The sequence below is a fragment of the Ambystoma mexicanum genome, chromosome 1p (assembly GCF_040938575.1).
Source record: "Ambystoma mexicanum isolate Mex_15411 chromosome 1p, UKY_AmexF1_1, whole genome shotgun sequence".
Lineage (NCBI taxonomy): Eukaryota > Metazoa > Chordata > Amphibia > Caudata > Ambystomatidae > Ambystoma > Ambystoma mexicanum.
The window spans coordinates 1075853359-1075876942 of record NC_090921.1 but is presented as its reverse complement, the minus strand read 5'-3'; the positions used below and the strand labels follow the sequence as shown (position 1 = coordinate 1075876942).

Genomic DNA, 23584 nt, shown 5'->3' with positions numbered 1-23584 from the left:
AAAGGATGCCAGTGCTTGGAACAGATATAAATCAAGTGGATTAGGACACAATTGGTTAAGAAATTTTGATTACACCATTTGCACATTTACACCTGCAATTAAGACATTGGACCTCATTACCTGTGTAGCTCGTAATCCTGTGCTAAACCCACAGTACTGAGTGCCGGGAAAGTTTAAATGAGTTTTCCTGGAATTCGGCTAATGAAGAGCAGGGGCTGGCCAACGTTTGATGTCACTGTTTGATATAGCTATCTCAAAGAGATTCCAGGAGAATGTGTTGTGGGCGAGGAGGGTCAGCTCGGTGGTGGGAATATAAATAGGGACTAGCTTGGACATGGGCAGCCAATGGGTGGGTAATTAACCAAACACCTACAGTCTCTGTCCCTCCTCATATGTCATCTCTCGCCTCGCCATACTCCAATGCAATTGTTTCTCCTTATATGTAGCGCTTTAGCTTCACATAATAACACAAACTAAAAACACTCAGTTGCTTCCTTCTTTCTATGTGGATGTATTTGGCTGTTGATATAGGAAGGGACGGGACAGCACACTCATTGGTCATTTTGAAGTGCTTTTGGAGAGCTTTGAGTTTTTGTGGTGTTTTTTGTTCCCTCTTGGGAAGTTACCTTTGTCTGTGTCTTTTGCCAGACCCCTCTAAAGTTTTAAAAAATACAAAAACACAACGTTCTTGAACTTTCCTCTCCTTATTTTTCCTTCTGGGTCACCCCCAAAAATTTATAAAAACAAAAAAAGATTCCTAACACCAATTGTTTTGAGTGATCTGGCATGTTATGCTATCGATAATTACAACACTCTGCTAATTGACCGTGAGGCGATGAGTAAAAATATGGAGTTTTAATTATCTATGGAACGAGAGATGATTGTTGATGTTGTGTGGCAGGTTATACCAAAGACTCACTCACACCACAGAAAAAAATCGTCCACATAGCATAGCAATGAGAAGAAGGCGCTAATTTTACGTCAGGGAGTAGTTTCTAAATGTGTCTCTCCAACAGGAAGGTGCTGCCTAATGAAACGGTCTCTGAGCCATGCAGTGACGTAATTAACGTGTCTCCACAGGCAACGAATGAAGTTGACGCAATCCTTGAGAAATGTATCCACTTTGAGGCACTTGCAAAAAGAAATGCGTGCTGCAAGATTCTGGCTCCTTTATAGTTGTGTAAGTGATTTCTAAGCTAGACCAAGATAGAGTAATTTGCAGTTGTCTAGTGTAGAGGAAATGTTAGCATTCACTACAGTGACCTAAAGGAAAAGAAATGAAAAGTGGAGCTATCCAAAGCAGGAGCGAGGGACAATTTCTTATCAACAATGGTACCCGGATCCTGGACTGATGAAACTGGCATAGGTGGGGATCCTAACACAGAGGGCTGGGAACTTTTCTCCATGACGAACCCTCTTTACCACAGAGAAGAACCTTCATTTTAGAAGTGTTGAGTGGTTTACGTTCGTCCAGTTATTCTCTTCCAGGATTCCAGATAAAAAGTAGCAGCTACCTTCAGTGGTATTGTTATCAATTTATTTTTTAGAAATGTCCTCAATCCAAAGGCCAGTGTAACATTCTGGACAGTGTAAAACAGTGCCACTCTGACCTTGGGATGGTAAACGAGCATATTTAACTTGGAGTTGGCGAGGAGAAGGTGGTGCCCTGGCATCAGCAGTGAGGGCAGCCACAGAGGTGCAAGAGGACGACTGGCAGAGAGGAGAGCAGGAGGTGGTGATGCTGCAAGATATCAAAGGGCACCAGGCAAGAGAACCCGGGAGGGTCCCAGTGGTAGGTCAGGTGGCTATGGAGATGGAGCCAGGGGCCACCGCACCATCCCCTGCCAGCTTGGAGTGTGCAAAGGAGGCTTCGGCGTTCCTTGCAGAGGTGAAGGCAGATCAGAAGTCCCCCGCTCTCTCAATGTCACAGCCCATCTGGTTACCCGTGTGGGACTACTTCTGCTTGCCAGAGGGTAAGACCGTCAGGAGGGAGGGCGATAAGGAAACATGTAATCTAAGCCAAAAGACCAATAAGCAGGGTGTGTAATCCACAGAAGAGTGGCTTCGGCACCTTATGGATACGCAAGCACTGTGGCCGGTTGCATAATGTGCACAGGGAGCTCACATCGCGTGCCACAGACCCTCCTACTGCAGTCACCTTCTCCAGCAGTGATGGCAGTAACAAGGAAGTGGCAGATAATGCACCAGTTTGCCTCTGATTACGTTCGAGCAAGTGGCCCTCATCCTTTGGGCATTCATGGAGGAGTCTTCCAGAAAGACCTGCTCCCTCCTATTTACGCTAACAAGTCAATTAAAATATGGAAACAATATGGCCAACAGAAGCGTGAGGCGTAAGTAACGAAATGGGATCTTTGATGCCATAAATCGATAACTTGGCTGTATGCCTCCTTTTCTCTTTATCCTTTCGCCATTCTATTGCCCATGCTCTTCCCTCTCTTCAATGGCTTCTCTTAGATTCACGTCTGCTATTTAACTTTGTCTATTTTTGCCTTCATGACCTGGGCCCCTCCCTATCTTTCCTCTCTTATTTCCTTTTACATCCCATAAAGTCCACCTTGTTCTCAAACTCTATTTCTTCTTACTGATCCTCGCCCGCCTTGTGTCAATTCCCATTTCGGCTTGTTCTCCCTCTTGGCCACGAAACACTGGAACGTGCTTCCCTTTCCTCATTCGATCATTGTCCCCCTTTCCTGTCTTTCGTTCACACTTTCAAACCCACCTGCTTACTGGTTAACTTGTGTTTTTCAATTTGGTTTGCATGATCTCTAGTATTTAACTTTTGCACAGTGCTTTGGCGTACAGCACCATACAAATAAAAATCAAATCCACATACAATCCAATCGAGAAACCAAAAGATCAATCTTTGCTGACCAAGGAATATCATTCTTCAAAAAAGAAAAGGCAGAAGACTGCTTCATCCAATTGATGTTCTAAATTACACTGAACTAACTGAGTAAATTTAAAGAACCAGAGCATATATTGATATTGAAGAATAGACGAGTCTGATTGATAGATCTCATTGCAGAAACTTGTAGCCTTAAAAAATTGCAAGATTGCATGGAACACGTTTCGCGTGTTGTATTTTGTACATACCAAACTGAATATATTGTGCACATAGAATCATGCCTGTATTTGATCAATATTGTATGCATACGCATTATGGACGTTGAGCTTTAAAATAAAGACACATCAAGAAATAAAACATGTTGTATTTAACCATTGTAAATGCCCGACCAGGAGGATAGCTCCGGGGCAACATGGTTGTCTTGGAACCAATACCGATCTGGGCAGCGCAGTTTCGATTCCGATTCCCAGTCCCATGACATTATGTAGACTGCCATGAGGCTCATTAGAAACAACACATTTTAAAATTTTTTGTAAATCGATACTAGGTGTAGATGCGTACATGAATCTGGAAAGTTTGTTTTTTCATGCTCATCCTGGCCTTACTCTGGCCAGCCCAAACATCTTCCCAACCCCTCAGACCTACTGGCACCTTAGACAAGCAGGACCATGTCACAACCAGTTGCACCTCAGCCTCCTGTTGGGGGTGGTAGAATTCAGGTTGTAGTGCTATTCGGGTAGGATACACAAGGCAGAGTGATGGGAAGTGTAGGCATGTACTGCTTGCATTGCGTGTCATTTGGCAGTTGGGGGATGTTGGATCCTGTGGCACAAGCAGATGCCATGGTGAAGCGCTTCCTCCAGCACCACCCTACCTTCTTTTAGGTGACTGGGAACAATGGTAGTAAAATGGGGGGCATGGAAAACTAGGCGAGTTCAAGCTCTTCTGCTTGCTAGAGCCAAAAATATTGAGTCAGGTGAACCACTGCATCTAATGTTGGTATTAGCTGGGCAGTGGACAACAAAAATAAAACACTATTGTAGAGGAGCAGTTACATGACTCTGCAGGAAATCCGCCCCCCAACCTCCTATATTTTGGAACCCTGAGATTGTACCATGTTTAACACCAACAGTTGTGCCATACCACAGTGGATGTTCGAAAGAAGTTATCCACTGAGAAAACCCCATCGAATGAATTCCCGAAGAGACGTCAATCTGAGGGAGGAACTCCCTGAAGGAATATGAAAAGGAGCAAAGAGAGAAGCTAGTGACGTCACAAAAAACATGCATGACACCCTGAGAATACTGGCTGAAGAGAATGCACAATCTGAGGGAGGAACTCCCTGAAGGAATATGAAAAGGAGCAAAGAGAGAAACTACTGACGTCACAAGAAACATGTGTGACGCCCTGAGAATACTGGCTGAAGAGAATGCATGGATCTTACAGAAACTAATGACGAAGTTAAGAATTGAGAAAACGTTCATGTGTGAATAGAAGATTGCATGTGTACGAAGTGCTGCAGAAAATCAACTGTTCAATAATTGTACAGATGCTGAAACACAAGTAGACTAAGTCATCATAGAAGCTGGCTATACATAGTGATTAGACTGCAGGCAAAGGCACCATTGTATAGGAGCTGGACATCGGTTTCATGAATTTTGTAAGCTCGGACCCATGGAGAGGAAAGGCCAAGAATTGTGTTGCAGCAAGAATAAGCTGAAATCGTGGAAGCGCTTGGCGAGGCTATCTGGCCTTGTATCAAAGCAGAAGCAGCCATGATCGGTTATCTATTCTTGAAAGCAGTGAATGTGCAAAGGGTGAATCATCCCTTGTTAAGGTGCAAAGGAAGAACACCCAGAGTGCCAAGTTGTATTCATTTAAGACATTTAAATGCTACAAAATGGACCAAATTGTGGTCTCCTGTCATGTGAGTCAAGAATGGAAATAGAGCTGTGCTTGGAGTCCTAGAACAACGATAGTGAGAGCCTGCACTCCCATATTTTCCCACAGACAAGAATACTTTGCAAGGCCAAGTTCAAAGACAATCTTCATGGCAGAAGGCATGGGTTATGAGAAATGTTGGGCTAATTGGGTGGGGAGGTAAAGTCAAGTCCACCTCCTGGCACCTGGGTGTGAGCTTACGTGCTGCTAAGTGAACCGAATGTTCCAGACATGGCTCGAGCATGCCAACCAATTGTAGAGGGCTGTATAATGAAGGGCCTTCTAGTGTGAAGACCAATGATAAACTGTGTACTTGATAGAGTAAAAGATTACACGTTTTAGAGGTAGGCATACGTTGTCCACCTGACAGTGGGCAGCCAATCACAATCCTAGTCCCTATACAAAATATATTTAGATGTTTCCCTTAGCCACTTGTTAGGGGGACCCACAGGCAGAGCCATGCTAGGAGTCCGCGTACACCCAGCTCACGGAAGGCCCTAACTCCTTCCATTGTCCGAAAGAACTCGAGGTCCACGGAAGTAGCAAGGTGCTACAGCCATTTATTACAGCCAACAAACACACAGGGATAATATACATGGAGGAAAGTCCATGCACGTCTCAGTGAACTCTGGCTCGCAGGCCAGTTTTCATACCATGTGACGTCACATTTTGCATCACTCGCTAGGCCCTTTTCTTACACACATTGCCACTCAGGATAGGTCACTGAGTGGTTGTTCCTGTATTGGAACCTATAGAAGAATGATGTTATTGGACAATGCTGTGTCAGGTGGTGTGCTTGGATCATCCTCGAAAGTTGCTACTCTGAAAATGTGCCAGTGAGCAAGACGTGTGGTTCTAGACCCAAGTGTTCTGATTGATCAGGCCGCAGCCCCCCAAGCCTGGGACAAACTCTGTTCCCAGACCACGAGACACCTGGTTGAAATACATGTATACTATGTATCAGAAAGGTGCACCTATGTGTCAGCGCTTACAATGGTGTGTTGAAGACTAATGCCATGAGAGCATTTCATTCCCATCGTACAAGAGCAGCTGGAGAGTAGCGATTTTGTTGCAGACCGCTGTCTGGTCGTGGGACGGCTGGTCCTTCCCAGCCTCCAAGTCTTGGCCCAGTATCAGCTCGGCTGGGTCACGTGTTTGGAGAACACGCTTGCGAGCTCAATTGCTTCAAATTAATCTGTATTTACAGGCAATATCCTGTGATGTAGCTGGTGTCACCTTGGTTCAGTGTGTGGAATGTTGCTTGCAACATTGTGGCCTTGGCAGTACCCTCGTTCCTGCCGCGGTAGTTCTGCTTGCATAGCATCTTGTGAGGCTTGAGATTTCTCTGAGATGATCATGGCCTGCTAGATTTCCTAAGCCATAGTCTGGCTTCTAATACATGCCTTTCATAAGCTCCATAGGTTAGTGTATCATGGCTGCCAGGTCCCTGGAGTGCTTGTGCCATTTCATGGGGTTATTTGCATGTAAGCGTCTGCAAGCATATGCACAAGCTCTTCTTGCTTCTTGCGTTCCTACGTTGCTGCGATGAGCCTAATGGCAAAATAATAAATGTGCAGACAGTATGTATATGTGTCTGTCCTCTAACTAATAGAGTTGTACGCACATGTTCTTCATGTAGTTGGGTGTGTGAGTGTACCGAATGTGCGGATTACACGTGTGCTTCGTATCTGACGTAGCTATGTCATCGTGATGTCTCTAATGACTTGAGGCATGGCTTCTTGGTGCTTTAGTCGAGTCTGTCTATGTAGCTGTTTCCAGCTCTGTCTGTGTATCTTCTTCCACTCTGGGTAAAGGTCGTATTACTGCAGGGTTGTATGGCCTGCTGAAAGGGTACCTTTCATGGTAGTTATCCATTGTGGGGGCAGTGGGAATTGATGTGAGTTCATATGACGGGTGGCCATATTGTTGTTGGTGCTTCTTCCGATTGGTGGGGGTCTTTTGGGACGGAAAGTATAGTCAGATTTTCCCTCTTCACAATCCTAACCCTTGATATGTTTTCTATTGATAGGTTTTCTATTATTTGCCACATAGTATGACGTCACATCTGATGTATTTTTTGCACATAAGGAGGCTTTTATGATAAAACTATTGAGAGCCTGAGCTGTCAGCATTTTAGAAAATGCTGACTCCCATTATTGTGCCCTAGTGGAGCGGGGGTTCCAAGGGTGCCCCCCTCTCCTTGGTCGCAGTAAGGGGCCTCATGGTTGCAAGGGCGTCCTCCGCTTACAATTACAGTAAGCAGGGGATAGGGATAGGGATTTTTTAATATACTGCACTGCCCCTTTCCCCCCGCACTTTTCACTTCCTCCCTCCCCCTGCACTTGCGCAATCTCAATGTCACCTGGCCTAGTAAGATCGTTCTCTCTGTCTTCCCTCTGTTCCCCCCTGCATTGCCGCACGTGTGTATAGGCATGTCATAAATGCCATATCATGCCATATCATATCATATATAAAAATGGACCCAGCGGCGTCAGCACCACCCCACGTAAGTGGGAGGAACTGACTCTGCATTGGTACAGGACAGTCAGCGTTGCACACAGAAGTGCGCTGCAGTACAGGAAAGTGGGGTGGGGGTTGGCGTATTGCGAGGCATGCAGGAAAAAGTGATCCTTCTGATCACTGCACTGTGCCGTAATTGGCATCAACATTTTCGCCTGTGCAGTTACAGACAGCGCAGTGATCGTATAGATTCGAAAAATCTGTTTTCTGGTCTTCCAAGTGGTGACTGGCCCATTGTTTCTTCTTTGATGGTAAGCTGCAGGTTTACTTTTTTGAACGTATACTTTGCTGTGTGTCATTGAGGCCTCTCTTGTGGTCTGACACGGTAGACCCAGCAGTGCTTAATAACCGTTCACATTGCTGGGGCTAGCTTAGTGTTTTCACAGCGAATTGAACAATGTATATATGGCCACCCTAACCACTTACCAAGTCAGAATGGCAGTGGACCATCATCACAGCCCAATTGAGGTGTTCATCACATAGACATCAACTGTCTAGTCTGCAGTGACCCTGCATAATACTTTTGATGAATGTGACGAATCCCGAGATGTCGTCACTACTCCCCAAGGGGAGCCCCTTCCCATGAGGCCAGCGAGGTGAGGCCGCTACCCGATAGTCCACCTGGGGTTGATATTCAGCTGGAGGATCTCATAGGAAGCGACTTCCCCTCTGGGGATCAAGAAGGACATCTCGGGAGAATGCAGTACAATGCCCTATTCCCTGACGGCTGCATCACTCTTGCCCGAGCTGTCATTGGCTCCAGTTTAGACTACTGCAATGCTCTTTATGCACGCACCTCAATGCAGAATATTCACAAAATGCAAGTCATCCAGAACAATGCACTCCGTGCTGCCCTTAACATTCTGAGGCGAGATCACACCTCTGCTGCTAGAAAAGTCGCACATTGGCTCCCAGTACAAGAACACATCACATTCAAAACGTTATCAATCACCCACAAGTGCCTCTCAAATTCTGCACACCCATATCGTGTACAGAACGTCTAAAAAAAAAAAGCCCAATCATTGAAACCAACCAGATCTGCACACGCTCAACGGCTCATCGCTCCAAGATTGAGACAGGCCAGAGCAGGGGGTTCTAGTTTCCCAGTCATTGATGTGATGGACTGTAAAGTTGTACTACCACTAGCATGTTTCTTCATGCTGGTTCTGGATAAGGCTGGTACAGAGGGAGGGTCTGCAGCTTGCTACCTATGCACACTGCTTGCAATTGACAGTTGCATGCACAGTTCAATGCCTGCACCCCCTTGTTCCATACAGTTGTCTCCCTTGCCATGTGTGGTTTCCTAAAAGAAGAGGTGTCAACGTCTCAATTGAATTAGGGGAGGGAGAACATCTTGGTCATGTTTCTCATTATCATCTATTCCCAAGGAAATGGGGAGGGGGAGTTTTCAGGAAACTCCTCCTGTTATTTGTGGATTGTCTCCACTTTCTCCTCCTGCTCCTGTGCTTCACCATCTGTCACTTGATACAAGTGCAGAAACTGTGCAAACAAAATTGCATGTCTTCCCAGTACTGCAGATTTTCCTAAGACTTGTCCCTGTTCTTTTCAGAGGAAGAGAACTATAACGCTACTGATTTTGGCACACACAACCCCACCTGCTGTCTGGGCCTCTGCAGCACATGCAGCAGCTGCTTTTACAGGTGAAAAACACCCACTGGATGCATTCTTACCCTGTTCCCCACCTCTTCCTCTACTTTGTTTGGGTTCTACAGCATATTCAGACATGATACTATTATTCAATTCTGCTCTACCATAACAAGACTGCCTAAGGCTGCTTTGGTCTTCTCCTACACTTACAAAATGCAGTGCATGTGGGGTTCTAAGTACTTTGGTCTGCTCCTCCTGCTAACTTCACATGGTGTGCCCACTGGTTCCGCCCTCTTTACCGCCTACAAATTGCATGTGGTATTTTTAATTGCTTTGGTCTTCTCCTCTTCTACTAAATGCACATGAAGTTCCCATTACTTTAGCCTTCTCCTCTGCCTACAAAATGCAGGTGGCGTTCTCCCTGCTTTGGCTTTCTTCTCAGTTTACAAAATGCACCTGCCTTCTCCTGTGCCTACAGAATTCATGTGAGGTTCTCACTGTCTTGGCATTCTCTTGTGCATCCAAAATGCATCTCCTACTTAATGCATGTGTGTCTAATGGTGCCTTGACAATCACCTCTGCCTACACATTGCAAGTGAATCTCTCATTGCTTTTGCATTCTCCTAGATCTACAAAGAATCATGTGTGCACCTAGCACTGTTAGTTTCACTGCTATGGTGTATTGCCTGCACACATTATATCATGTGCCCCCCAAAAAATAATTCCAACATATTTCCTTACCTCTAACTAGGCCCTGTTATCAATTTAATGTTCGTTTTACTTACACTGTTAATAATTCCACACTACCCTAGCTACAATTCCCTTTCCTAACTGACCAGAGCTGCTCCGTCCTCTTCAAACGCCAATCACTGACGGTCCACAGTCTCTACTCACATGTTTTAATATGGAGGCAAGATCGAACCCATTACAACTTATCTGCAGCCTTGGGAATGTTATGATAGGTTCACCCTGGTATAGCCTGTAAATATTGTCGGGATGGCTTCAGTAGCTATCAGACTTCAAAAGATGGTTCAAGGGTTTTTATTTTCAAGATGGTAAAAGTATTGTTGTTATTCTTGTGAGGGTGTAGCAAGGGTACGCTAGTGGGCGTTCCTATCTCCACCACCAGTGGGCTCCCTCCACCCTAACCCAGACATCCCTAAACCCTAGGGCTTCCCCACTTGCGATCGGTAGCACCTGCTATGTAAGGATAGCTATATGCAAGGGCCTAACAAGACAAAGCCTCATCTATCTGGCTCCTTCCAGGGATTTTCTAGGGGTGCCCTAACTTGCCACTCTCCAGGTTTCTTAACGGAGAACGATGTTTCCAAGGTGCCAATGTCGGACACACTGGTCCACTCACTCGTCTCCCTGATGTCAATTCTGCCTCTATCTACTCTCTCTCTCTCTCTCTCTCTCTCTCTCTCTCTCTCTCTCTCTCTCTCTCTCTCTCTCTCTCTCTCTCTCTCTCTCTCTCTCTCTCTCTCTCTCTCTCTCTCTCTCTCTCTCTCTCTCTCTCTCTCTCTCTCTCTCTCTCTCTCTCTCTCTCTCTCTCTCTCTCTCTCTCTCTCTCTCTCTCTCTCTCTCTCTCTCTCTCTCTCTCTCTCTCTCTCTCTCTCTCTCTCTCTCTCTCTCTCTCTCTCTCTCTCTCTCTCCCTAGTCAACATTCTATTTTCCTACACTACTTTTACTCTGTCACTCCTCTTGTTCTTAATCAATCAACCTTCTACTCTGTATCAGTCCCCTCTTACATTTTCTACCAAACACTCACTCATTCACAGCCTCCCTCTGTGCACCAGGTGTCACTCTCTTACTAACACTCCACCTGCAACAAGCTCCAGCATAATCTCTACGACGCTATGCTCCACGGTTCTTCCTCCACCTAGTCTCTCAGTCAGTCTCCACTCCACCTGACCTCACCCAAACCCTCCTCATCCATTCTGGCTTTCGCTGGGGGTTTTATATCCCTGTCCTTGTCCTACCATTGGTTTTCCTGCTCATCGGACTCTTTGGGGAAATCTGGGTTTACCCATCCCCGGGACTTGGGTGACGGCACCTGGCAGTTTTAAAGCCTGATCTAACACCACCCCCTATTCGTGTGTGTTGCAGTTGAATCGGTCTCTGCGGTGCGGGACTCGGTTGCTGGGCTGTTATAATGGAGTTGTGGAGAGTACCTTTCGTTGTTTGGATGTGCTGTTTTACCAGTGCTTCTGTTCTGGGATCACCCACAAAGCTCGTGGCTCCATTCTGGAGTATCAGTGACATTCATGTGCTGTCAGGCCTTCAGAGAATTGTCATCCTATAAAATAAAACACAAAGCATTCTAGGCAGAGTAGGGTTCGCCAGGCATTGGGTGATTGACACTGGTACCCATTTCAAGAAGCATGACGCATGCAAGGGAGACGGGCACTGGGGCCCTCACGACACCATCACCCCACCTCTGAGGCTTCAGTGGAAACCCTATCGAGCATCCTGCCCCAGATCAGGAGGGGTCCCTGTACCCCCCTGACAGGGTTAGGAACCTGTCCATGTCACAATATTTTTGAGGCCTAGGTTTTGCATGAACCGTCCCGTCTTTGCATAATATTTGCATAATGTAATGATTGTTGGAAGTTGTTTGTTATACCACTTTATCTAAAGCGATGTGCTTCTTATAATTCGTATGCATGCTTCAGTATGCCAATTGTATTCCATCATATTCTTTATTGTGCGACAGTGTCTAGGTTTACAGACTTCAGGAAATGTCTAGGCAAAGAGACAGATCTTTAGAAGTTTCCCAAAAGATTTGAGATGTAGTAGCACTTGCATTTTGCGCTAGGACAGATGCATACCTTCTATTTATTTTCAGTGACTTGCTGGGGAAGGGGAATTTAATGTGGCTCTCTACATGACATTCTCTTTGAGTCTAAAGTAGGATTTTTTTTTTTTAGATATCCAATCAATTGCGCCTTCATGGCTTTGTTTAATGAATAATTAAAGATTGACTTTAACTGGGAGCCGTAGCAGGATAGTCGCCTTTATTGGCTACAGGGTGTAGCGTTTCTGATCACTGAGGACATTTCTGAAGGAATTAGCCCTGTTTACAATCTGTTCCACTGTCGGCTTTTCATTGTGCATTGGATTCATATTGGATAGTCAGCAAACTGAGAAAGGGACATATAATGAGGCTAAACTGTCATTTTGCAAGGATTTTATTCATATAAGCACATTTTATCATGTTTTTCCCTAGCTTTCTACTTTTACAGTATTGCTGGGGTTGATCATTTTAGCTGGATTTAAAACGCTCAAGAAGCACTGCTTTCAACCATGTGAATTGTGGGTTTCCTCTTTGCTTTGCTGGGTCTTGCCTGCCTGTAGCATCTTCATTCCACAACAGAGGCTGCTTGTCTCTCAGTTGGCCTTTGAAGATGATCTGTGAGCCACATTTTGCCTTATTTGGAGAAGGGGGTCTGGTCTGTCGGTGCTTCCATTGATTATAAACACCATGTCCTCAAGTTCGTTGGCATTTCTTCAAGAGTAGTAATATGGATATTCTCCAACAGGAAAGATTAATTTCTGCTTCCTATCTTTTAGAAATGTCTGATCAGATTGAACTATAACTTGAATCCATGTCTTTTATGCTCTCGGTAGGTATATGGAAGGGCAAAAGTTTTTCCATTATGGATGGATATCAATTTTTTTTTAAAGGAATACAATATATGTTAAAGCAAATTAAGCAAATTAAAAAAGTGTCTAGGGATTGGTTTACTGTCTTACATTTTCTTTTCACCTTTTGTATCAGCAAACTGTTTTTCATTTAGTGTGTGACACTAGCTTTTTCACTGTCACACTTTTGGCTTGCACTCAGTATTCTAAAAGGCAGTATTTCAATGGTTTCTTTCTATAGCTTTGGGTAAAGTTTAGGATTGTATTTTGCCTTCCATAATTTAACCCAACAATTGGTTTCCTTGTCTATATTCTGTGAAACACTTGGATTGTATGGTCTATCAGAGTACAGCATTTCAATTCTTTCAGCTTCTGAATGGCTGAATAGGCCTCCATCTTCTGGTGTTCTTCTCCATGTTGCCGTCCATGGCCTTCAGCAGAACTTTTCTGGATCGTTTGTGTTGGCTGTCTCTGCCTCCATGGTGTGGTTTACTTTGGCACCAGTGACACCACTATCACTGCCAGACCTCTGTGCTGACTGTCTCCCTCGCCTCTGGATCCACATACATTGCTCCTAGACCTTCTCCTTAGCTCAGTCTCAACACAGATAAAGGCACGGGGTTTATGCGTCATTCTCTGCCATTCTCATGGACTGGCACTCGCTCTAATGGCTTCTTGCCATCTCTGCCTCTTCCTCACAGCAATTGGCAATTCATGGGTTCCTGGTGGTCTTGCCGTTTGCCACGGACATCCTCTACCTGAGGCTTTGCCCTTCGTTCCCCCAAAGGTCCACCTGTCGGGATGTTGCCCTCTCTCTAGTTGATCATGTCTCTGCTACTGTGGCTCATTTAAGACTCCACCTTCTTCTCTGATCTCCCCCCCTCTTACCCACTGTGCCGCAGATCTCATGTGATTACCGCCGGTTTGGTGTTTCCGCAGCTAGTCTGCCACTTTGTTAGACCAAGGTCTGAACTGGAAAATGTATTGTACTAAACCAAGAACGTAAGGGTCGTTTTAATTAAGACACAAATTAAATGTTTATAGATTTCCGCTTAGTATTAGTGTTTCTAATTGCCTTGGGGTACATTATTTGAAGAGGTTTGACATGCAAAATGGTTCAAGTCCCTACAACATGCCATAACACTTGCATAGGTTTCCTTTTTTTTTTACAGATCAGATTATTGTTCTGAAAAGTAGTACAGCTGTTTTCCATACCATACCATATCATATATTATCTTCCCAGTTCCTATTTAGCACATACACAGCCTGTTTGATCCAAAACATGTTGGCCTATACCTGCGTTCTGCAATGCTGATCCATGGCCCATTCTATTCAGCTGCATGTAGGCAAGCTATGGCAAGGCATGCCTTCCTCATACATCATCCCTCACTGAATCCATGGAACCACTGAAGTCTAAGGTCTGGATACCCTGGGCCAAGGCACGCGTTGCTGACCTCCAGACAATCCCAGATCCTCGGAGATCATTCGAGTGGTAAATGTCCTATAACATAACATATGTTTCCCCTTAAGGATTGCACTGTTCCTGATTGTTTCCCTGCATATGTAACTTACTGATCTGAACCTCAAAACAGACAGAAGATTTGCCCTAGTGGTCAGAAGCACATGGCTAGGTCCTGTACTGGCCTGTTGGTTCCCATTTTCCCAGTGCATTTAAAATTGACTTCAAAATGTACCACACAAATGAATAATGGTTCTGTCGTGCTTTAGGATTACAATTTAAAACAGCAAAGACATTCCGTAAATGCCTCTGAATTCTTCGCAGCATTTAAGGTCATTTTTCCCATATTATATCCTATGTCTCGGATCTGTGGTATGGAGGTCATAGGGGGTGCACTCATCTGTTTAGAGGTAAAGTGTGTGGAGGGAGGAGTTGGTGTGATGGTAGTGGGGTTGGTGGAAATGCGGGAATGAGTTGTTACTGCCTTAGTATTTTAAGAAAAGGCGGTACAGTGTTGTGAGCGAAACTACATGGGTTTCTACACTAGGAGAGCAAGCTCTCGCAAGATCATGACCATAAGGTGGGATTTAGTTGCACAAGTATTCCTGTGGAGATTCCAGATTCAAGAGTCTCGCTTCACATATGTATAGATTTAAATCCAACGGGCTGCCGCCGGTCCTTCTGTGCACTGTAGCTCCGAGAAGCATCCGTTGATGTTTCTACAGAGCGCGTATGACTAGAGGGAGTGACTTAAAATGACTGATCTTTGGTGTCATTAAAGGGAATGTCTCGATCCCCGACTGATGTGACCTATTGTTGTGCAGTGCATTGGTAGTCCAGGCTACACCCACTCTTTTGCGCCGCCTCACACCCGCTGTGCACTGGATTTCTATGCAAGGAAGATCATTGCGCCTCATTCCCTAAAGGGATAATCTGTGAGGTTCCTATCAAGCACATTTAACTTGTATGACATTAAATCCTGTCTTGACTGGGAATCCCCCATGTTTAGACCTTAATCCTCTCCATGTGATCTCTTGACAGGATTCGAGGTGGGGAATTCTTCGACTTCATTGCTGAGAAGGAAGCCATGTCTGAGGTGGAGGCCATTATGTTCATCGAGCAGATCTTGGATGGAGTTGCCTACATGCACGCGCGGCACATCGCCCACTTGGACCTCAAGGTGAGCTTCTGACAAATGTGAATAGATGAAACAGTCCAGTGTTGTTTTTAGTGTAAAAGGCCAGTAATTCGCCTAATTTATAAGCACCCCCCAATTTAAGGATATAAGGCAGTTGAGGCACACTAAGGTGAACTGATGTTCGTAGGATCACAAGCTATCCCAGCCTCCTAGGCTCATAACCTGCAGTCAAACAAGCAGGCGATTCCTCACCAATGACCTTGGATTGCTGCAGCAATCGCAGTACAGGCAGGATCTATGGGATTACAGCGACCCCCAGAATTCCGACGGCCGAAAATGGCGAATTTCTTCCTCCAACCCCCTTTACACCACATACATATGCAGGGGAGACCCCCCACATCCTCCCCATATTACTATTATATCCCACACACCCCCCAAATATATATGCGGTGTAAGGGGGGGAGGGAGGTCGGAAAAAAAGTCGGAATTTTGGGATTCGGAATTTTGAGGGTGACATTTTGGTGCATTTCCGTACAGGCACACCAGGGTGCAAAATGAACCAGCCTCCCTTCGATTCATTGGCGTGCACTTGCACTCTCAAGCTCATCGGCTGGAGTGTTGGTGCTCCCGCTCACCAATTCGCCGAGTTACTCTGCCCAACGGGTCTTGCTTAAGACCCGCGGCAGCTTCTGGGCACCAAGGCTTTGATGGTCCATTTTCTTGCACTTTGTCATGTTTTGAAATGAACTATGGTCACATACGAAAAACAAATGTACACATATTTTAGCTCTTGCTTCAATGGAACGGTGTCCTCTTCTGTTAGTTTATATACTTTTGACTTTCACTTCCACTGAACAAGTAAGTCTGTTGTGCGTTCTGCCAGTCAAAGTAAACCCTTTTACATTCTCTTTATAGGTGCCAAGCTGCTACATTTGTACACCCTTTTCTGCAACAAGCGTGACCATTTATTGTTGTTTTGCATTGTTGATGATCCGACAATACAGTTCACACAGTCTGAGTACCTAATGAAGGAGAGTGTGAGGAAGCTTCAGACTGTGCTGACTGGAATACAAAACTAAGAGGTTTATAAGCGAGCAGCTATAATTCCCTAAATCTTGGTAGCCCCCAAAAGCCTACTGGGTAATCCGTAATTTTTGGTCGAACTGAGCTGGGAGAGTGGGACATGCCTTAATTGGTTTATTTGACAAGATTAATGTGCATGAATTATGAGAATGGGAAATTGGATCTGTCTGAAAATTCCTTATTTAATTTAAAAACATAAATGTTTGACTTCCAAAAGTTTCAGAAACAAGTTTCTTTTAAATAATTATACGTATTCCATACATCAAATAGGTGCGCTGCCTATAGACCATAGCAGATCTTCCCTTATGCACCGCAAGGACAACCACTGCCACCACCACCAGTGGCAGGGGGACGTGTCCGCGCATGCCCAAACCGCTCAACAAATGGTAGAACACAAACACACAATGCATTTACTAAAGATAAGCAGAAAGCGGAAATCATTTTAACAACCGAAGCAATCATGCAAACAGTGTGTGTTAGTAATATTATATTTTGATGTTACTTTATTTTTTTTAAAACAATGTATATTTCCCTATAAGAACTCCCCCAAAACATGTAAAAAAAAACAAAATGTTTATGGGCTGCTTTCAAATACAAAAAACATTCTTTAGGGACAATGCAACAAAACAATTCTAATCAGACATATGACATATAAGCTACTAGAAAATGCTGTAAAAATATTTTTAATACGAATCGTAATACAAAGTTGACAAGAACTACAGATATGAACAAATGAAGTGTACAACATTCCTAAACTATGACCAACAAATAACACAATAATTCAAAACAACATTAACACAATCCAATGTTAACAAGTGTTCCTCTGCCAGACAATACACATTGATATATCAGTGAAAGTGCAATCAATGTCTTTCACTTTAATTTCAACCATGTAAACTAGATCTACAAAAAACATTTTGTCTGTTGGGATATCTAACCACAGAAACAGTAAAAGTTGACTTTGAAGAATTGACTCAAGTTTTGGTTGATGGCTGTGTCATTACTTCCCTGCCTTCTTCTGGAGTGGAATACGTTATTTGAGTTTGCATAAGGAAATGCATGCATGCAAAGGTTTTTCAGACGGATACAGCCAATGAGATGGCAAATTCACAAAGAAAACACCAAATGGTGCCCAGTGTGCAAATTGTGGCACAAAAGATGTGAAGATAAGTAGGAATGTAATGGCACATCTGCCAGGTGCTGACGTTTGTATGCGCAGATGCTGACATGAGCATCACATCTGATGTCCGAAAAGCGAGTGCATCCACCCTGAAAACACAAGCAAAGTATTTCAGACACTGTGTTCTGTGCTCATTCTCTTTTTTTTGTCTTATCTGCGTAATAAGTCTGAGAAGATGGTGCATATTTTTTTTACTTTGCCTTTGTGGTGAATTTATTCTTAAAGTGAATCACGTCCCATGGGAGTAAGTGTGTTGCAGTGTCTCAGGTCGTAGTTCTGGCGGTAGATTTGCCATGTCATTCATTAATAATGTAGAGTGATATCTATGGTTGTGTTGATGTGGAGTAGGATTATGCATTTAATTCATATAATTGTGTAGAAACTGGCAGCGTGATTGCTAGGCAGCCACATGGAAAGTGTTCTTCTTCCTAATTGCCTCTCATTCCTGTACAAGTGTTCCATGACTGCAGCAGTATGAGGGCCACCTAGGTGCAGTCAATGGCAACACAAATGCACAGTACCCAAGTAAGTTGTAAAATGCGCTCACTAATCCTGCTCTGGTACATGGATAATGAGGCAAACTCATACATATCCTGGCAGATACGAGGATTTTGTGGAAGACCTTGCATAGGGCCAATGACTGTGAGGATTATGATATCACCACCGTGACGCCACTAGTGACCTGTCAAAAGAGCCTTTTGAAAAGAAATACAGGGCTAACGTTACATTGACTAGTTGTGGTGTGGCATGGGCTGCCAGGGGTGTGGTAAGGGCCCCCTCTCACTGACTCACCATCTCCACTGTGATATGGGCTGGGAAGCGGTAACTCTGGGTGACCTCCATCAGCCAGTTGAAATACGGTGATCCTCCCATATATCATTTCTCTCCTCATCAATGGGGGCAGCAGCTTGATGCCTGCTGGATTGGCCATTTTTGGACTATGTGCTTGTCTCAGTAGGCTGCGCTTTTATTCTGGGTTACTGGTTGTGATTGGGGTGCACTGCGTGCGTTTTTGGTTAGATAGGTTGCTTGCACTCTTTGCTGCGCCACTTGCTCCACTTTTCAATGGAGCAAATGTTGAAGGGGATTTTTTGGAGCAAATTCAGTGGTTTGGTTTTGTGAATCAGGATTCTGGTGCATCTTTTCTCACCGTCTGTGGTCCCTCCCCCTTTGCATGCTTGTTTGGTGTATTTGCATGCTTTCTTCCCACTTTGTGCATATTTTGCACTCCTTTTATAAACTAGCACATCTCTGAGATACACGCTTCTGTGAACGTGGAACATCTTTTTCAGGTGCATTTGTGGCACCTCTCAGATTTGCACACTTTCTTTTATTTTTGAGAATCTGCCCCAATGTCTTCAATATGATGCATTTTTTACACCAAGCCAGTGCAGCAGTCTCCTCCGGGCTTAGATGTGTTCAGATTTCCTAGTCGCAGTGCAAGTATCACAGCTGCATTTTGAATGGCCTGTAGCTTGTTGATAGAAGGCTTTGGGAGTCCTGAAAATAGGGCATTACAGTTTCCAGCTGGGAGTTAAATCACTGCAGCTTGATGCTCCATGGGGAGACTTTCTTTGGGGAGAAGCAGGTTATCCAAATTTGAACCATATGGGGAAGAAAGGACATCTTGGAATCGGAATATTCTTTAGCACAATCTCTGGGATGAGATGTTTAATGATTCTCTGGAGCCAGTGGTGAGAATTTTAACTTTTGTTTTCAACTCTGTCTGTAGGCAATTTTCGCGCATCCAATCTTGCTGCGGAAGAAAGGCAGGAATGGTCAAGCTCAAGTGATGAGTGTTAAAGTTTTATAATGAATCGCGTGCCATCAGCATATGAATGATATCCCATTTTGTATGCCTGCATGATGTTAAAACAGGGATTGCTGTACAGATTAAAAGGTAAGGGTGACACATATGATTATTGAGGTATTCCGAATGGGACATCAGAAACTGCTAAACAGCATGAACAAGGATAACCCCCTAGATTCTTCCAAACAGAAAGGAATCTGGCCAATTAATGGCCCCTGGGGTAAAGCATGCCAATAATCTCTCCATCACAGTTCTATGGTCCACTGAATCTAAGATCGAGGGGCGATCAAGCAAAGAGACCATGCAACAGTGTCCCTTATCGACTGCTTCAAGAGCGTAGTCGCAGATGGATTTGAGAGCGGACTCAGTCCTGTGTCCAGGATGAAATCCAGATTTCATAGTCCTGTAGATGTTTGTTGGTGAGTAAAAAGTCTTACATCTGGCTGGTGGCTAAGGACTCCAGGGGTTTGGCTGCCAAGAGAAGATTAGCAACAGGCCGATTAATTAGATGGATTGACTGGGCTCAGGGGGGATTCCTTGTACCTGTGGGCAAATGGGTTTGGTACAACATCTATAACTCAGAATTACCTAATAAAGCAGGTGCTCTTTCTTTTTAAAATTACGGTACATTTATCATCATTTTGGTCCAGAGAAGAAGCTGGCATGGACTGCCCTTGGAAGAAAGATTGACATTTATGTGACAGATCTGTTGAAAATTAGCAATATATATTTTTACATTGTTTTGCATTGTTAGAATGAATTAAGGATATAATGGGTCAGAGATGTCATTTCACAATTTTGATAGGTCTGGTGATGCATTTTTCTGTGAAGGGAAAACCAGAGAAATGTTCATCAATTTGTATCAGTTTATCCATGTTCTAAGGAAAAATTAATACTGGTTTGTGAGAAATGGAAAATTGTTGATACCACTGTGATTTTTATGAAACCGGACAACATTTTAATACACATTTTTAAAAATCAAGGATCTAGAAGTAGCTAATGGAGATGAAAGAGCCTCTATTACTTTAACCAGAGCTCTATTTGCATTTTCTTTGACTCTAGTGGAGTAAATAGGTTCTTTTGCCTGGTATATAGCTTGATAATATTCAGCCAAGGCAATCGGGCTAATGTTTTCACCACTTCGTGTCTAGGGCTCTGGCTTAGCTCTTTAATTTCTTCACTGTGTCACAAAACCATAGATCGTTCCATTAGGCTGTTGAGTACCATCAAGAAGTTGGGGGGTGGGGGGTGTTCATACAGAGGGGAGAGAAGATCTGATGAGTGCCAGATCAGCCTGGGTTGGCAGACAGCAGGATGGAAGGAACATTTTTAAGGATATGGTAAGTGAGAGGTATAGGCAGATTATGGAGAATGAGTAACCCTCTAATAGCAGCATTGTCTAGTGAGTGGCCAAATGTTGATGTGCCTCCTCTTTTGGGGATTGGTACAATTGAAGGCATCCCAAAATTCAGACAAGGCTCAAAGAAAGACATCTATTCTTAAGGTGGATGCTAAAATCGCCAAGGAGCACTATTATTCTTGTGAGCAAGTCTGCCCAGATAGAATGAGTTAATGCTACTCCGTGTATGTCCCAGAAAGAGAAGGAATCTAGCAAAGATCCACTGGCATGCCATCATGATCAGAGATTTGTAGATTGGCAATCGTTTTCTCTGGGCTCTCAACTGGAATGGACAATACATTAATGATATCATGTATTATTTCTGAGCAATTCCATGTCTCATGGAAGACTGCCTTTCTGATAGGGGTTACATCAGTGAGGAGAAACAGTGACTTCCAAGGTTTTTACAAAAATCCTCACATCTTGCTTTTATGCCAAAGACTTTGTCTAACTTTCACATTAACCAAGAGCTCAACCTGTCCGTATTCTTCCCAAATTCATCATTGTATCCCAAAACAGTTGCTACAAGCCGGGGTGCGGCAAATGCCCTCCGTTTGTACATGGGACGGACCAAAGTGTTGAGGAATACAGAAGACTTTTAAAAATGTTCCTGTGGTTGGGGTCAACTCGGGTCAAAAGGTAGGTGGTGGACTGCATTCTGAAGTGCTACACATTGAGCACGCTGCAACCCCCAGAGGGTCTCAATGTAGATCTGAGCAGAGCCATAGCTGCCTCAATGGCATTTAGGAGGGATGTTCCACTGGAGGACCTCTGTGAAGCTTCAACAAAGGCAAACCTGCACTTGTTTTGTAATCATTACTCCTGTCATTGGAATGTTGCATGACATCGTCCCAGTTGCTATGAAATCTCCCATAGGTATAGTGGAAAGACGGCGGGACGCAGGAGCAAGGGAATGTTACTCACCATAGTAACTAATGTAATCCTAGTCCATAGTCCCCTTTTCTCTACAAGCCCTGCCACCTTCTGTTCCTGGGCAGAAGCATGGTACCATGCTTACCCTGCTCATTTACTGGTGGTTGGCGCCTACGCATGCCGTGGGGAGGATCCTGTGCGGGGCGCGCTGCATGCACTTCTAAGCCTTACTCCTGCTTTCTTTTTGTAAAATGCTGCTCCACACATTGCTCCAGTCCTGACTCTAGGATGAAATAACCCATACGTATGAGGACAGGGGACTATGGAGTATTAGGCCAGTAGTCAATATAGTGATTAATATTCTTTCTGAAATGAAACACATTGAAGATGAAGTTAAAATGTGTGTTTTGTGTGGTTGACAAGCATGTGTTATGGATCTTTTGAATAGACATTAGTGGTTTTTATTTTTCTTGTAGTCACCATATCATTAACCCCTTGATTCATGGATTATTTGAGTCGAAAACAACGGGATTTGTGTGCCATTCTGCCCGCAAATCTACATTTGTTAAACAGGGTTTTGTGGGCAGAATGGCGCACAAATCCCGTTTTTTTGACGCAAGTAATCCATGAATCATTTGTGTATTCATTTACATTTCTGGCGTTATACTGCCATCTATTGGTCACTAAATGTATTACTAAAGATTGCAATCAAATGTTTGCCGGCTTTTAAAAGTTTGAGTTTTAATACCTTTTATTGGACTAACAAACTATTATCTTTCAATGGAATAATGCAAAAGCTTTTGAAGTAACAAACACTTTCTTCATCAAATGGTAAAAAAGGGAAAGTGAGAGGAAGAAATTGTTCTGCAAGTTTTACATCCATAGCTTGCATGGAAGGAAAGCTGCACTTTAAGAGTAATATCTACCAGTTGTACATCTACACTACATAACCATGAGCTTGCTGACATGTCAGTTTAAATATTGCACTGGTAAACAATATGCTGGCATTTACATAGTACAGGCCATCCATTCTTATGTGCGTTTACAAACCTGAGAATAATTCTTCCTAAAAAGGAGTCCTATTGCGTTTGAACATATGTATATTTCATTTCATGGTGTTCATGGCTATCCTTGGACAAGAGGGTGATGTCCAAACCGTTCTGCACAATTCACTGGAACTTCTCAGACTGCAAGGGTCTGCTTCTTCCTCCCCCCGCATGCCTGCCTGATGCAGGAAAAAGAAGTTTGGAGGTCAACTACTAAGTGCAGTAGGCACTGCCTTACGGAACAAACCCCCTGCTGACTTACGAGTGGCAGACAACCACCTACGTTTTCAATCTATTTTCTCTCCTGAAACTCCAACCTTCGACCCCGATGCCCTTGCAACTAAAGTCCCATGCCCACTGCACCCCCTCCACTCCTCAAGGGTTCCTGATTCTGTTCTGTTTGCACTTGGGTCATCTTCTTTCTGAAATGCCATCTGCATTCCTACACGGTGTTTGTCACGTCAAGTCTTGCTGTACCTCTCACCTGCCTCCCCATCCTCGACACTTCGCTGTTTCTGAATGTTTCAAGGCTGCTAAGGTTCAGACACTGCCCCTCTCTCTTTTCCCTCCTGGGACACTCATTATGGAGGGCGCTTTATAGAACACTAATTAAATGGTACAAATGTCACGGAGTGCAGGATTTAAAAAGGCAGATGTATCACCTGTTACAGTGTACTCATTTCACAAGTAAATTTGCATTTGTGAAAACATGTGCACCAAAACTGAACATTTTAAAATTCTGCTTTCTTGTTCTGACTGACTGCAGTGGTGCCAACACTTAATAATACTTTGCAAAAAGCACTTTACAATTCTATGAATCGTGAACTGTCAATTTGCCTTGCGTATGGGCAAGAGCTCTGTGACTTCTGTGTAGCTCCTGCATGTGACTAAGGCGCACATTACCAGTGTTCACATAGCATGTTGCCTGATGAGCTAGCATTCACCTGTGAGGCATAACACACGCCTCTCTGTTGAAAGCTCTGTTCTTGAGGTCAAGCGGTTGTAAGACCATGCTT

General features: G+C 44.0%; 1 protein-coding gene across 5 annotated transcripts in view; it reads left to right on the top strand.

Moving 5' to 3' along the window:
* Nucleotides 1–23584, top strand: part of LOC138448032 (death-associated protein kinase 2-like) — a 709206-nt gene that overhangs the window by 614941 nt on the left and 70681 nt on the right. For all 5 annotated transcript variants that reach the window (XM_069604570.1, XM_069604575.1, XM_069604578.1 and 2 more), the window contains one exon: nt 15081–15219. In XM_069604570.1, the coding sequence (XP_069460671.1) occupies nt 15081–15219 (139 nt within the window). The remainder of the gene's footprint in view (nt 1–15080; nt 15220–23584) is intronic.